At 48.9% G+C, this 12,132-nt stretch overlaps 1 protein-coding gene across 1 annotated transcript in view; it reads right to left on the bottom strand.

Moving 5' to 3' along the window:
• Positions 1–9,665, bottom strand: part of AGRN (agrin) — a 156,929-nt gene extending 147,264 nt beyond the window's left edge. The window contains exon 1 of the mRNA XM_063317556.1: positions 8,871–9,665. Within this exon, the coding sequence (XP_063173626.1) occupies positions 8,871–9,065 (195 nt within the window). The 5' untranslated portion in view covers positions 9,066–9,665. The remainder of the gene's footprint in view (positions 1–8,870) is intronic.
• Between the last annotated feature and the right edge of the window lie 2,467 nt (positions 9,666–12,132).

Below are 12,132 nucleotides of genomic sequence, written 5' to 3'. Positions count from 1 at the left end.
ACCACAGCAGAGAAGTCACCCTTCCTGGACCCACCGGGTGACACTGCTTCACCAAGGGGACCAGGGGCACGCCATGACACAGCAACGAAGGTGGATGTCCTTTCAACCAAGTCAAGTGTTGCGTGAACACGATCCCAGAGGCGCTCAAAGAGGGGGATCCCCAAAATTCTGCATTCCAAAGGGGAGGGGGGAAAAGAAGCACCAAGACGCTCGATCCAAGGCGAAATTTGAACCCTAGAGGCAATAATCCCAAGACAGCCTTGCTGACATGAGACAGCCATCCCAACTAACTTGCTGGAACCAGCCAGCTCTGCAACATTTTCTGCTTCAGAAAGGGCAGGGAGACTGATAGGACGGCTGCACTTAGCAAGCAGGTGGACAACCTGTGCTTCCAGATGCTCAAGTGGCCACATCATTGTTGTGAATGAAGAAGAGCCAGGTGGACCATGGAATCATAGGGCTGGAAGGGACACTGGACATTGCCCAGTCCAGCAATTCGCAAAGTTTCAGGGGGTCCGTGAAGTCAAACAAACCAGCCAACCAATATTTTAACATTTCTCAGTTTTGATTTCTAATACGTATCGACAGATACAACCCACATAAACCAAAGCTCCTTGCGGTCCTCGGTCGTTTTTAAGAATGTAAAGGGGTCCTGAGACCAAAATGCTGGAGAACCACTGACCTAGCTCAACCCCTCAATCAGACGTTACTGTTCCTCTGCTCCGTGTGGTCGCCAGGAATTGACCACAACTTGACGGCACGTAATCAACAGCAGCACTGCAACCCCAAAACTCTAGCAGCATCATAAAAGCCACTTTTTTTTTTATTATAGCCCATCTCCTCTTCGATTAGAATCCACACCTTCATATATGTGAAGCTTCAGCAGGCAATTACCTTCTTCTACACTCTTCTTCCCCTGCAGACACCCAAAATTCTCTGCACCCAGGTAAATTAAAAGGATAAAATACAACAATCACAGCAAACACCACGAAGTCAAGCAAAAGAAAGCCAGCAAGAGGAGGCAGGGACCAATATAAAGAAGTAACACAAAACCAAGCCACGTGAAGAGGTGAGGGCAACGTTGCGCGTAATGAAGTCCGAACGAAATGATTTTTTTAAAAAAACAAAGAAATGAGATGGAGGATTATATCGACTAGGGGCGGAATTAAAACACCACCACCGAATTACGTGTGGAGCAAGGAGCCAGGCCTCCACAAATGGTTTGGGAAATCGTTTGGAGGTTACCTAGCACAGCTCTTCCCCAATCTGGCACCTTCTGGATGAGTTGGACCACAACTCCCATCAGCCACAGCCAGCATGGCCTTTTAGGTGGGCCAGGCAAATCCTCGTGGTGAAGGCTAAGTGAAGAGGCAAAACTGCATTCCTGCCAATGGGAAACGGGCTGTTCAGAAGGATACTTTCCCCCCACTGGCTGAGAGGGGACCCAAAGAAGTTCCTAGCAGTGCATTCTGGCTCTATAAAAAAAAAAATAATAATAATAAAAAACCCAGTTCAATCTGTGGGCCAGGTGAAAACAAACAGACAAACAAACAAAATTATTAGCAAAGAGATTTTTATTTTATTTTTTGGAAGTAGTGCATTGATCAATCGAGTGCATAAAACACCCTGCACAGGTTTGGTTTCCTGTGTTCAGGACGAAAGCCAATGCCTGGTTTGAAGCCCTGTTCCTCAATATTCTCACTGAAGTTCCCACTTTCAGAGCGTGAATGCTGCATTTTCTACAGACAGTGGCACCCACTGCAGAAAGAGGAGCATTTGCAGATTGCAACTCAGCTCCCCTTGCCATACCCAGAATACTTCCGCATGGCGGCTGACCCCCTTGCGCAGAGAGGTGAGGAGCAGACAAACAATGCTGAGTATCAGAAGGCAAATACTAGACATTCCTTAAATTTGTCCTGGCAGAGGCTGGCACTGCTCTATCTAGGAAGACCACGGCCGTCTCCAGGAAGGAAAACAGAAGAAATGGCCCTAACAAAGCCCGCATTAACAGGGGCCATCTGACACCGGAGTGAACAGGAGCCACACCAGTTGAAAAACTGCTCCAGGAGGGAAAAGCCCTGGCACCGGCTGCCTACACTTTGCTCCAGATTCAAGTCACAGCAGGAACGTGGGGGGGGGGGCGGGAACCAATAACCCAGAAGCACACAAATAGCCCCACCTAACTTCTTTGCAGAACGAGGGAAGACAAGGAATTGGAAAGGCCCAGGATGTGTAGCCTGATGGAGAAAATGCCTGTAAACCTGTAAGCAGATTTTTATGCCAAGGTTGGGGCCACAGGGGGAAAACCCAGTCTGACAAGTTGGCCTCTTCCCCACCTGTTCCTCCATGCATATCTGGAAAGAGACTCCCCCCCCCCCCGCCGCCCCCAAAATTTAAATGCAAATGGTGACTGAATGGCAAAGGAAGGAATGCTGAGACATGTTGACCCACCCCAGTTTGTAAAATGTAGTTCATTCAAAATAGTTAGAAGTTTGAAAGATGGGGTAAAGGCAATGTCTAAGTGCGTAGATAAGAGCAACCTACAAAGAGCAGAGATTTTAGCGATTGGATTGGAACATTTTATCAAACATATTGACTATATTATTATCATTATTATTATTATTATTATTATTATTATTATTATTATTTAAACACACACCACAACCACCAAATCATCCCCCTTTAACAAGGGAGGCATATGTGTCCGGGAATTTAAAGAATATCTATCACCCAACCCAAACGCATCCACGGCTTCCTTCATGTAGCACCCTTAAGGTGTGCTTGTGACTACAAATCCCATCGCCCTCAGAAACACAGATTGTATAACCCTTTAGCAAGCATGCAAAATACGTGGCTGGCTGCTCAGAATACAAAACACAGAACAGTAAGACCTACATATAAAATACGGTTACATGAACACTAAATAAAATGACCTTTTCAGGATCAATAGTAAGCTATTGAGGCTTTCAGCCACAATATTTAATAAGTAAGCTCAGCTCATTTAGCCTTCCTCGGTCTAGTCTACCGCATGGGGCAGTTTTGAGGATAAAAACAGGGGGCAGGGGAGGCATCTGTGCCACTGAGACCTTTTTGGAGAAGTAAGTGAATTTTAAAATAACCAACGAATGCAGCAGCAAGGCTTGCTGCTGATTCAACCAACCCCAAAACTCAGCTCTGAGCTACCTTAAGGCCTGCAATCTAGGTGAGCCATCATTTTTGCCTTGAGGTTATGAATATGCTGCCAGGATCAGCCCAAGGACTAAAGGCTTCCAGAGATATTCTTGGGCTGGCTGGGGAGAATAACTGAGCAGCCTGCTCAGGAGAGTTAAAACCACCACCACCGCCACCCGGGGCTGGGGCAATTAAGATGAGCTGCGCTAAGCCCCTTGAGAGTTTCCTTATGGGCACACGGAGGATTTCTTTTTTTTGAAAAAGTGGGAAGGAAGATTCCTAAGAGGATCAAGTCTGAGCAAGGGAGATACTGGCAACAAGGATGCCTTTCAGAGAGATTTATAAGACAGGGAAAGACAGTGCGCTGCAAGGGGTGGAAAAATGCTTTTAAGAAATAGCCGAAATGACATTGCAGCAGGGAACATTGAGAGGAATGGCCAATCACTTTGGTGGCAAATTACCCATTAAGAACCCTGTGGGGTTAATTGGAGCTGTCTCCCATTTAAAAAAAAAGGGGGGGGGCAGCCTTTCAAAGATGGACTTTCCTAATGAAAGCCTGTGCAGATTTACTCGCATCACCATCTACAGGGCTTCGGACTTTGCAATGTTTTATTTATTTAATTGCCACATTTTTATGCTGCTCGGACCCTGGGGAGGGGGGGAGGGTGCAGAACTATCCAGGACAATAAAACATCACAAAACCCACCTCCCGATACAAAGCAACTTCCCAGAACACTGAGGCAGAAACCACAGAATTCCCAGAGAAGTTGATCTATTTTAAACTGTTCAAACACAGTTTGTCAAATAAGCCACAACCAACCGGAGGGTTCACGCAACATCCCGAGGCATCGAATTGAGGTTTACGAACTGCAGGGGTTGGATTTGTATGGGGAGGTCTCTGAAGTGATGAAATTGCCTTTTCCGGGATTGACAATCCTTGTAACTGAAGATTCCACTAAAAACTGAGTTGGATTCAATTGAAAACTGACTGAAAATTCAGGGACTGAAAACCCTTCTGATCCAAGCATGCAAATGTCATCGGTGATCTTGCCCTTCTGATTTCAGAAAAACTTCTTGCAGAAACCTTGGAGGGCCTCGGCCAGTCAAAACAGACTGCCTTTTTCTTTGGGTTGTCAGTTTTGGGTTTTTTTTTAAATTTTATTTTCATTTTTTACAATATCAAGCGGGAGGCTGGCATGCTGCGAAGTGAAAAACTAACTTCTAACATCCCCTCTTGCTGACAAGGAGGCTTTTGCGCTCAGGGGAATTCCTAGAAGATAAAGATGGTGTCTGGCTTCCATCCTACTTGCCAAACAAAAGGCCCAAGGAGAGCTGGGGCAGAAGGAAGCAGCGTAGGGACAGAGGGGGAACAACTGCTGACGTTTATTTATTTATTTATTATTTAAATTTATATCACCGCCCATCTCCTCCAACCGGGGACTTTCTGCTTGCTGGATACCGGTGGCCACGGCCTCTGTAGCGGCCCTTTTCAAACTAAACCAAGCCCCTCTCCCACGGAAACCATTTTGAAGAGCTCCTACAATATCATTTCTATATTCTAAAGGCCCTCATTAGCTTCCAAATTCCCAAAGAGGGCTGGAAAAGATTTTAAAACAGCTAACTCCGTCACTAGCCAGGACGGGCCGCCACTCACAGATAATTTAACTGATCTTCCTGCACACCGCCAAGGGTTGGACTAGATCATCCTTGTGGGCTCCCAACTCTGCAATTCTAGGCTTCCATGAAATGAAGCGAGTGTTGGGCACAGCTTCCTGTGTGTCTGGAATAAAATGAGCAAAGAATACTGTTCGGTAACTGACACACCCAGCTCTCCCAGCCAGCCATCCAAAAACCTTAAAAACTACCCATCCACCTTCTGAGCCTTGTTGGCTCAGCTTTTTCAGCTCCTAACTCAGAGGATCAAACCTAGCTCAAAAGCAGCAAAGCACAATTTCCAGGAACAGCCAAGGGAGACAAGATTAGCCTGTCTCCATCCCTCAACTCCTAACCTTTCTTCCTCTTGTTTTGCCCCTCAATAGTTAATCAGTTGTCTGGGAAGTTAATGGCTGGAAGCAAACTGCCACTGTTTAGACAGCATTAGATTTCTTTCATCAGCTGCATTTCCTTATCTTGGGGTCTACCGAAGGCTTCGGCCTGGGGAATGGGTGTTAGGATTTAACAAGCGCAGTTAGATAAGAGCAGCTTGTGGCACCCCACATATTTGGGGGCAAAGTTGAAGTTTCAGGTCAATCTAAGATCAGCCCCAAAGTTACAGGTCTTTCACTCACGCCTGTCCTTTGCAATGCCTTAAATGGATTTGCCAATGGATCCTTACAACAGCCCCATGAGGTAGGCTGGTGGGTGATTCCGAAGCAATGTATTGAGAAAGATAATTTACAGGGGGGTTGCAACAGAGGAAAGGCTCAAGTCAGAGGCAGGAAATTGAATCCAGAATTTTCCCAGGTCTACTTCCACTGGGAATATTGCCTCTCTCGTTGGAGTCACGCAGCCCCCGAAGCCAAAGCTGATCACATTATAGTTTAGCTCTGTAGGTGAATCAAACCAGAGACCGCTTTCATGCAGGAACGGGTTCTGCCATAGCAAGTATGTCCTTCTAAACAAGGAGAAAAGAGGACTGAAGGGCGAGTTGTACCCCCACAAAATTCTATGCAACGCTAATTCCCTTGGCACGAGGAATAAAATAAATACAGGATCACAAAATGTGCTTCAAGATCAGACATGAACCATTGGAGAGCTGCATTGTGAAGGTATCTGTTATGGCATTCAGCAGCCAAGTGAACAGCAAAAGAGATTTGTCAAATACAGGCCAGAAATATTAAACGTTCCAGTACATATTGCAGCATGAAAAGAATATACCTGAAGGCATTTTCTGGCCAACAGGGTTCGCGTGTTGCGCCTAGCCTTCATATGTCTTGATTGATTTAGGCTGGTTTATAAGCCACGGTTTATAGCTGTAATTGGATGGGATGCGCAACCCATCCAATTACAGCTTACCAGATCTTGGTTAACAGATTAGCAGCTTAATCTTCTCTCAGTATCAAGTTTTCTCCCTCGCTCTCTGGAGACAAGCAGTACTGCAGAAGTCTTTTAGAGAATACTGTCTTGACCAGTGTTGCAATACAGGATTGGAAAATACCAACAACTATGCAAAGCTGGCACTTCAGTTTGGTTGGTTGGTTGGTTTTAAAATCAGCAAGGTTTAGCAGAGGAAGAAAAAAAATCTGTAGCTAGAAGGTGGTTTTAGAGTCAAACAATAGACAGCTACTATTTTCAACTAGAGGCTCTCTTCCAAGGGGTGGCTTTGAAACTTTTCCAACCGGAATGTGTAAAAACAGCTTGCTCCAGTACAGATGTTTGAGGCTGGATTCCCTCAGCAGCAATTTTTCAAAGACTTTTCAAGCAATAGCCTTTCTTTACTTGCTGTCTAAAAATACGTAATTATGCACCAGAATTCAAACCCAATGAGAAGCATATGTTCTTGTCTTAAAAATGGAATCCTGTTCAAACATTAAAAAAAAAGTTTTTAAAAGCACCTATAATCAAATAGGCATTTGTGAGCGCAAGCCAATCTTAAATTTGGCTGGCAATAAATGGAGATAAAAAAGATTTGCGGGAAGTTAGCGGTGCATCTGAAGATACAGCAAATCACGGCAGCTTTAAGCAGAAAAGATGGTTAATTCAGCAATTCCGTTTAGCGAAGGTGAAAATACCACCAAGAGTGAGGCTGGCCACTGAATTCCAGCTGAACTCCCTTGAACACTCACATCTGGGAGCACAGTAGTTCACAAATGATGGATCGGGAGAAATTCTGGATTAAATGCTCTGGCTGAGTCCAGAGCACCTTCATGGAGCTGCCTAGTTTCTCTGTATGATTTACTGTTCTACCCCTTTTCTTAACCATCCCCTTTTGGATCATTTAGTTCTGCCCTATCCCTGCAGCAAATCCCTGTAAATTGCTCAGTTCCTTTCCACAGGGCTTCAGAATTATTCTGAATTATAAGTCCATCTCTTGTGCCCCTGCATGGGTCTGTCCTGCACCCTACTCTTCTAGGGAAAGCAGCTCCTGTTTCTCCAAGAACGTCAAAGGGTTCCTCTTCCATCATGTAATATCTAAGAAGGTCTGTCATGCAATGACAGGGAATAAGCTTTAGATGCCAGAGGTAAATATCTTCTACATAACGTGGAAAAAGCTTGCCTTGCATGCAGAGATCCCCCAGTGGGCTCAAAAACCAGGTTGCACAGGATTCTGAACCCTGCAAGAAATAACGGTATTTCTGCACTCGCGAGCTGAGCTCTTATCTCATCAATCATGTGCGTTCCCTGAACGTCTACAGTGATGGCTGCGGGAAAAATTATGGAAAGACGAGGACATTTAATTATTTGACAGAGGTGACCAGAAACTTCATGCAGGTGAACCAAAAAGCTTGCATCCCTCTAACCTGCCAGGTGTCCACGTTAAGGAAGAACAGTGGTCCCTGTCTGTGGCCACCGGGGACTACTCACAGAGGAGACCGCTCCATTGTGCAACCGAAGTTCTTCCACATGCTGCTGGGCCCCCCCAGCCATGCATGGTTTATAACTCAGCCTGCAAACCTGGTTTATTAAAATCAGAGTCAAAACACACCATGGTTTAGCATCATGTGTAAACCAAGGCTTGGTTGTCATCATCAGCGGAGAGTTCAGCCTGGAAGTGATGTTTTTCTGTTTTAATTAGACTTATTCCCAGGCAGATTATATGTTAGGGAGGGTGTTTATCCATCCATTTCTATCTGCTTTTCACCCACAGAAGCTGACTGAAGGATTAACAATCTGACTCAACTCTTCTGGAATAAAGAAAAAGGGGATCAAGTGCCTGGTTCTCCAGCAAGGCCCTTCCTGCTTTTTTGTGGCTGTGCATTTACAAGAAAACTTTTTGAAAAAGTGCCTAAAATGTACCTTTACGTGTACCTTGAAAAACAAGGTGGAATTTTGTTCCCAAACTTTCCTTGAAAACGTCCTGCTGGCACATGGGTGGAGAGAGATGCTTTTGATTTTGAAAAAAATGGCGAAGGGTCCAAGGCAGACTTTATTAGAAGCCAGAGCTAAGACAGAATGGGGACAGTCTTCCCGCTGCAGTTATTTAAAATGCCAGGCTGCTCCTCCGGGCCCAAAGGCACTGACACAGAAACGGGGGGGGGGGGGGGGTTCACTCCCTGCTTGTTGGAGAACTCAGTCTGAAAGCGGTTTAATTCATTCTTCAGTCCTGGATGCAGAACCAGCTGCTGGCCACTTCCACACCAACCAGGAAAGAAGCCCCTGTGAGGGAAGAAGGGGGCGGGGGGAGCTCCGACTCGGAGAAAAGGAAGGGCTTCCTCCCAACTAGTCTGGTCCTGCAAAAGTCCTGACATCCTCGGCGCACCAGAGACCTTGGCCGAGAAAAACCAGAGGAACCCAGCGCACTGTTGACGCGTCTTTTTTCCTAACCAGGGACGGGGGGGCCGGAAAGCAACAAGTGGGGCCGCGCAGTGGCCCTTTTATCTTCTTCCCCAGCGGGTAAAGTTCGGACGGAGGGAACCCCCCCGCACCCGCCGATTTCCCACCGAGGGTGTGCGCGTGCGTAGGGAGCTGTGCGCGCGCACGGACCCACGGGATCTAGGCAGCTTCCTCCCCCATCGCCCGCGGCCGCTGCCCCGAATTACCTTGCACGAGTAGGTCTGGTGCACCGGATCGACGTTGAGGATTTCCTCTACCGTCCCGGTGAGGACGACGTTGGCTTCTTCCTCCCGCCGCTCCAGCTCCTTCTCCGGACAGCTTCCGTTGCAACGGGCCGGCCACGATGCCAGCAGGAGCAGCAGCGAGAGCAGCGAGCCGGGGGAGCCCTTTCCCCACCGCATCGCGGCACAAAAGACCCGGCTGCGGAGGGGGAAGCCCGGGAGCGGCCGCGCGCGAGGAAGCCGGAGTTTGCCCGCGTCCCGACGCGGCCGGGCGGGCGAGCCTTCCCCTGCTGGCTTGCGCGCCTCCCCCCGCGGCGATCCTGAGTTGCGAGGCGCGCGGGAGGGAGAGCGAGCGAGCGCGGGGGGCGGAGAAAGGAGACGGAGGGATGTGGCGTTGCCGGCCCCGCGGAGGCGCCGGCCGAGAGCTCCCGTCCCTTCCCGGCGCAGGCTGGCCGCCTCCTTCGCCAGAGGCAGAAAAGGGCTCCGGCGGAGGCGGGGGGAGGAATTTGCATGTGATCTGAATTGCTGATAAGGGGAAGGGGAGGGGGCAAGCCGGGGGGAGGAGGAGGAGGAGGAGGAGGAAGGGGGGGAGAGAGAGAGAGCAGGGGGGAGAGAGCCGGCCCCGCTGCTCGCCTCTGCGGCCACAGGAGGGAGAGAGGGAAGCCGGGCTCCGGCAGGGAGGACGCCCCCGTCCGCCGCCGGAACCGACTCCGCTCCGGTTAATGGCTAATCGAGCCGCCGCCGCCGCCGCACGTGATGCGACTCGCCAAGGTGCAGCGCTCCGCTGGAGGCGCTCCGGGGGCGGGCGAGCAAGGCGGAGCCCGCGGCTCGGCCGGCGCTGGGCGGAAGGGAGCCGCCGCCCGCCGTCTTGTCTCCTGGCGTTCCGCTGCCCGCCGGGCGGCTGCTTCCTCGCTCGGGGGACCGAAGGGCGCCGGGGGAGGCCGCTGGGGGCCCCCAAGCGCGGTGCCTTGGGAGCGGGGACGTCAGGGGTCGGCACCGTCCCCCGCCCCGGTTTTCCTTCGGATTGGCTTCTCCCTCCGCAGCGGGGGAGAAACGCGCCCCCTTCTCCGCCAAGACGCGCTCAGCGCGGAAAGTCCGTTCGCGTTCCTGGCAGGAGGGCAAACCGGAAAGAGCTGAAACGAGCGCTCTGGCCCCGTTTACTCCGGAGTCGCCCCGTGCCAGTCAGTCACTTCCTGCATCCCTGCCCTGAGAGGCGACGCTCCGCCCGGAGCGGATCGGAACGAGTGTCGGGCTTGGGCGACCGGTCGGTGCAGACGGGAAGCTTCGCCGACACAGAGAGTAGCCCGCCTTGCACGCCGGCGTGGTTAGTTTGGGGTTTGAGCGTGCCGGACAAACCCAGAGAAGGGGGTAACCGAGCAAGCTTTGATTATTAGGTTCTGGGTGTCCTTACAACCCCACTTCCTTATAGTCCCCTTTCTTGTTCAAATATCCAACAATAAATGGAAAGAGTGGCAGCAGTAAAAGGCAGTCAAGGATTAAAAGGAGGAGTGGCAGCAGTTACAGCCTGGGAGGTGGGGGGATTAAAGCAAAGTATTTTAACAGAATGACCGATCCTGGGTTAAATGCCAGCTGGAATTGCCAAGCAGCCACTGGCCCTACAAGGAAGGAGTTACGCAAATGGCACTCAGTCTTGGTGCCACCCTGGGGGAGGCCCTGCCCTTCCTTCACTCGGGACAAGTCCAAGATGGGTTTTGGACTGCCTCGCTGAGCACTGTAGGACAAAATAAATGAAGGGACCCCGAGTAAAACAGTTCTTTGAACCTGCGATGGCTTTCAAAACCATTTCAAGCAACCCAGGAGGCATCCGAAGGTGAAATCCATCTTTGGAGAAGTCCGTGGACCGCCCCCAGAGCAGTCAAGGGCCTGTATGGCAACAGCCTTCTCTTTGGCCTTTCTCTGCCTTACTGCCACTGGACTAGATATTTCCCATGGTGGCAACGAAGAGGTCTCCACTCACCCTTGGGGGAAAGCTCCACTGGCCTGGCATGAAATCAATTGCCCACGTGCCCTCTGCCGCCTGGCATCCCTGTCCTGATCTATCTCCAAGGAAATGGGGGACAAAACCTCACAGATTTTACCCACCTTGAGGCACGTCTTGGACAGGGACAGAGTAAGAAAAGCTAAGAGCAAGTTAAGGGGGACTCATTCACAGGCTGGGGACATGGCAGATTCTGGGGAAATGTAATGTTCAGTGACATATAGAGGGTTTTTTTAGCCTGTCTGTCTCCTCCACTTCTTCCTTGGGATGCGGTCTCTCTTCCCTTTGTATGAGGTACACCACAAGGAAATAAACTGTCATTGATGATCATGACAACGTTGGAAAGCATCAGGGACACCTAAAGATGGATCGTCTCATTTTTGTTTCCAAATTAGCACTCTCCTGGGAAATGCTGATTGTACAAAGGATATTTCACAGATAGGACCCTGAACAAGCTTTGTTTGTAATGGGAGGGCCAGCAGTTGAATTATTGAATCGACGTGGGAACGACAATAACAATTTAATTGGAGAGACAAAACTGCAGGGCAATTCTTTTGCGAGGTTGCAGTGAGGCTGGGATTTTGTGTGTGCGTGCGCGTGCTTTTCAGTTTGGCAGGGGAAAAAAACATTTAATACATTTGACACCATTTAATTTTTGTTGTATTCAAGAACATTAATATTTAATTAAGCTTTACTACAATTTTATGATAATTCTAATCGCTGTTAGGCTCACTGCATCACCGAGAGTTAGAATTACAGATTCTAATTTTCAAGTGGGTCTTTTCTTTTAAGGCTAAAATAGCACTTTATGAAAGTCCCCCCCACCCGAAAAAAAAATATTTGGAGGGAATTTAACCGGAGAGAAAGCATCCTGAGTGAAGGTTGAGCAGGAACTCAACACTGAGGAACTTGGTGCATTCCCTGCTCTGCCTAAGGAAAAGATAATTTAAAAAAAAACACATACACAGGGCATGGGTATGTTATAAAATCAAGTGCCAGACGAGCATTAAGATATTTCTTAGACCATTGCTTTGTAAGTTTCCTTAGGAAAGGTCAAGCACAAATCATAACCTCCTGCGGTCTTGGATGATGGTAAGTAGACATTCAGGTCATTGGTCATTGCAATGGGCAAGGAGGCCCCTTTGCAGCTCTTTAATGAATGAGCTAGTCGCCATTTTGCAAAAATGCCCACATTTCTAGAATGCCAAAGGTGCCTACCACCCAAAAGTGTAATTCCACAAGAGCGAA

This window comes from Candoia aspera, chromosome 18 (assembly GCF_035149785.1).
Source record: "Candoia aspera isolate rCanAsp1 chromosome 18, rCanAsp1.hap2, whole genome shotgun sequence".
Taxonomy (NCBI): Eukaryota; Metazoa; Chordata; class Lepidosauria; order Squamata; family Boidae; genus Candoia; species Candoia aspera.
The sequence above is the reverse complement of the archived record's forward strand: the minus strand, read 5'-3'. Positions and strand labels throughout refer to the sequence as shown.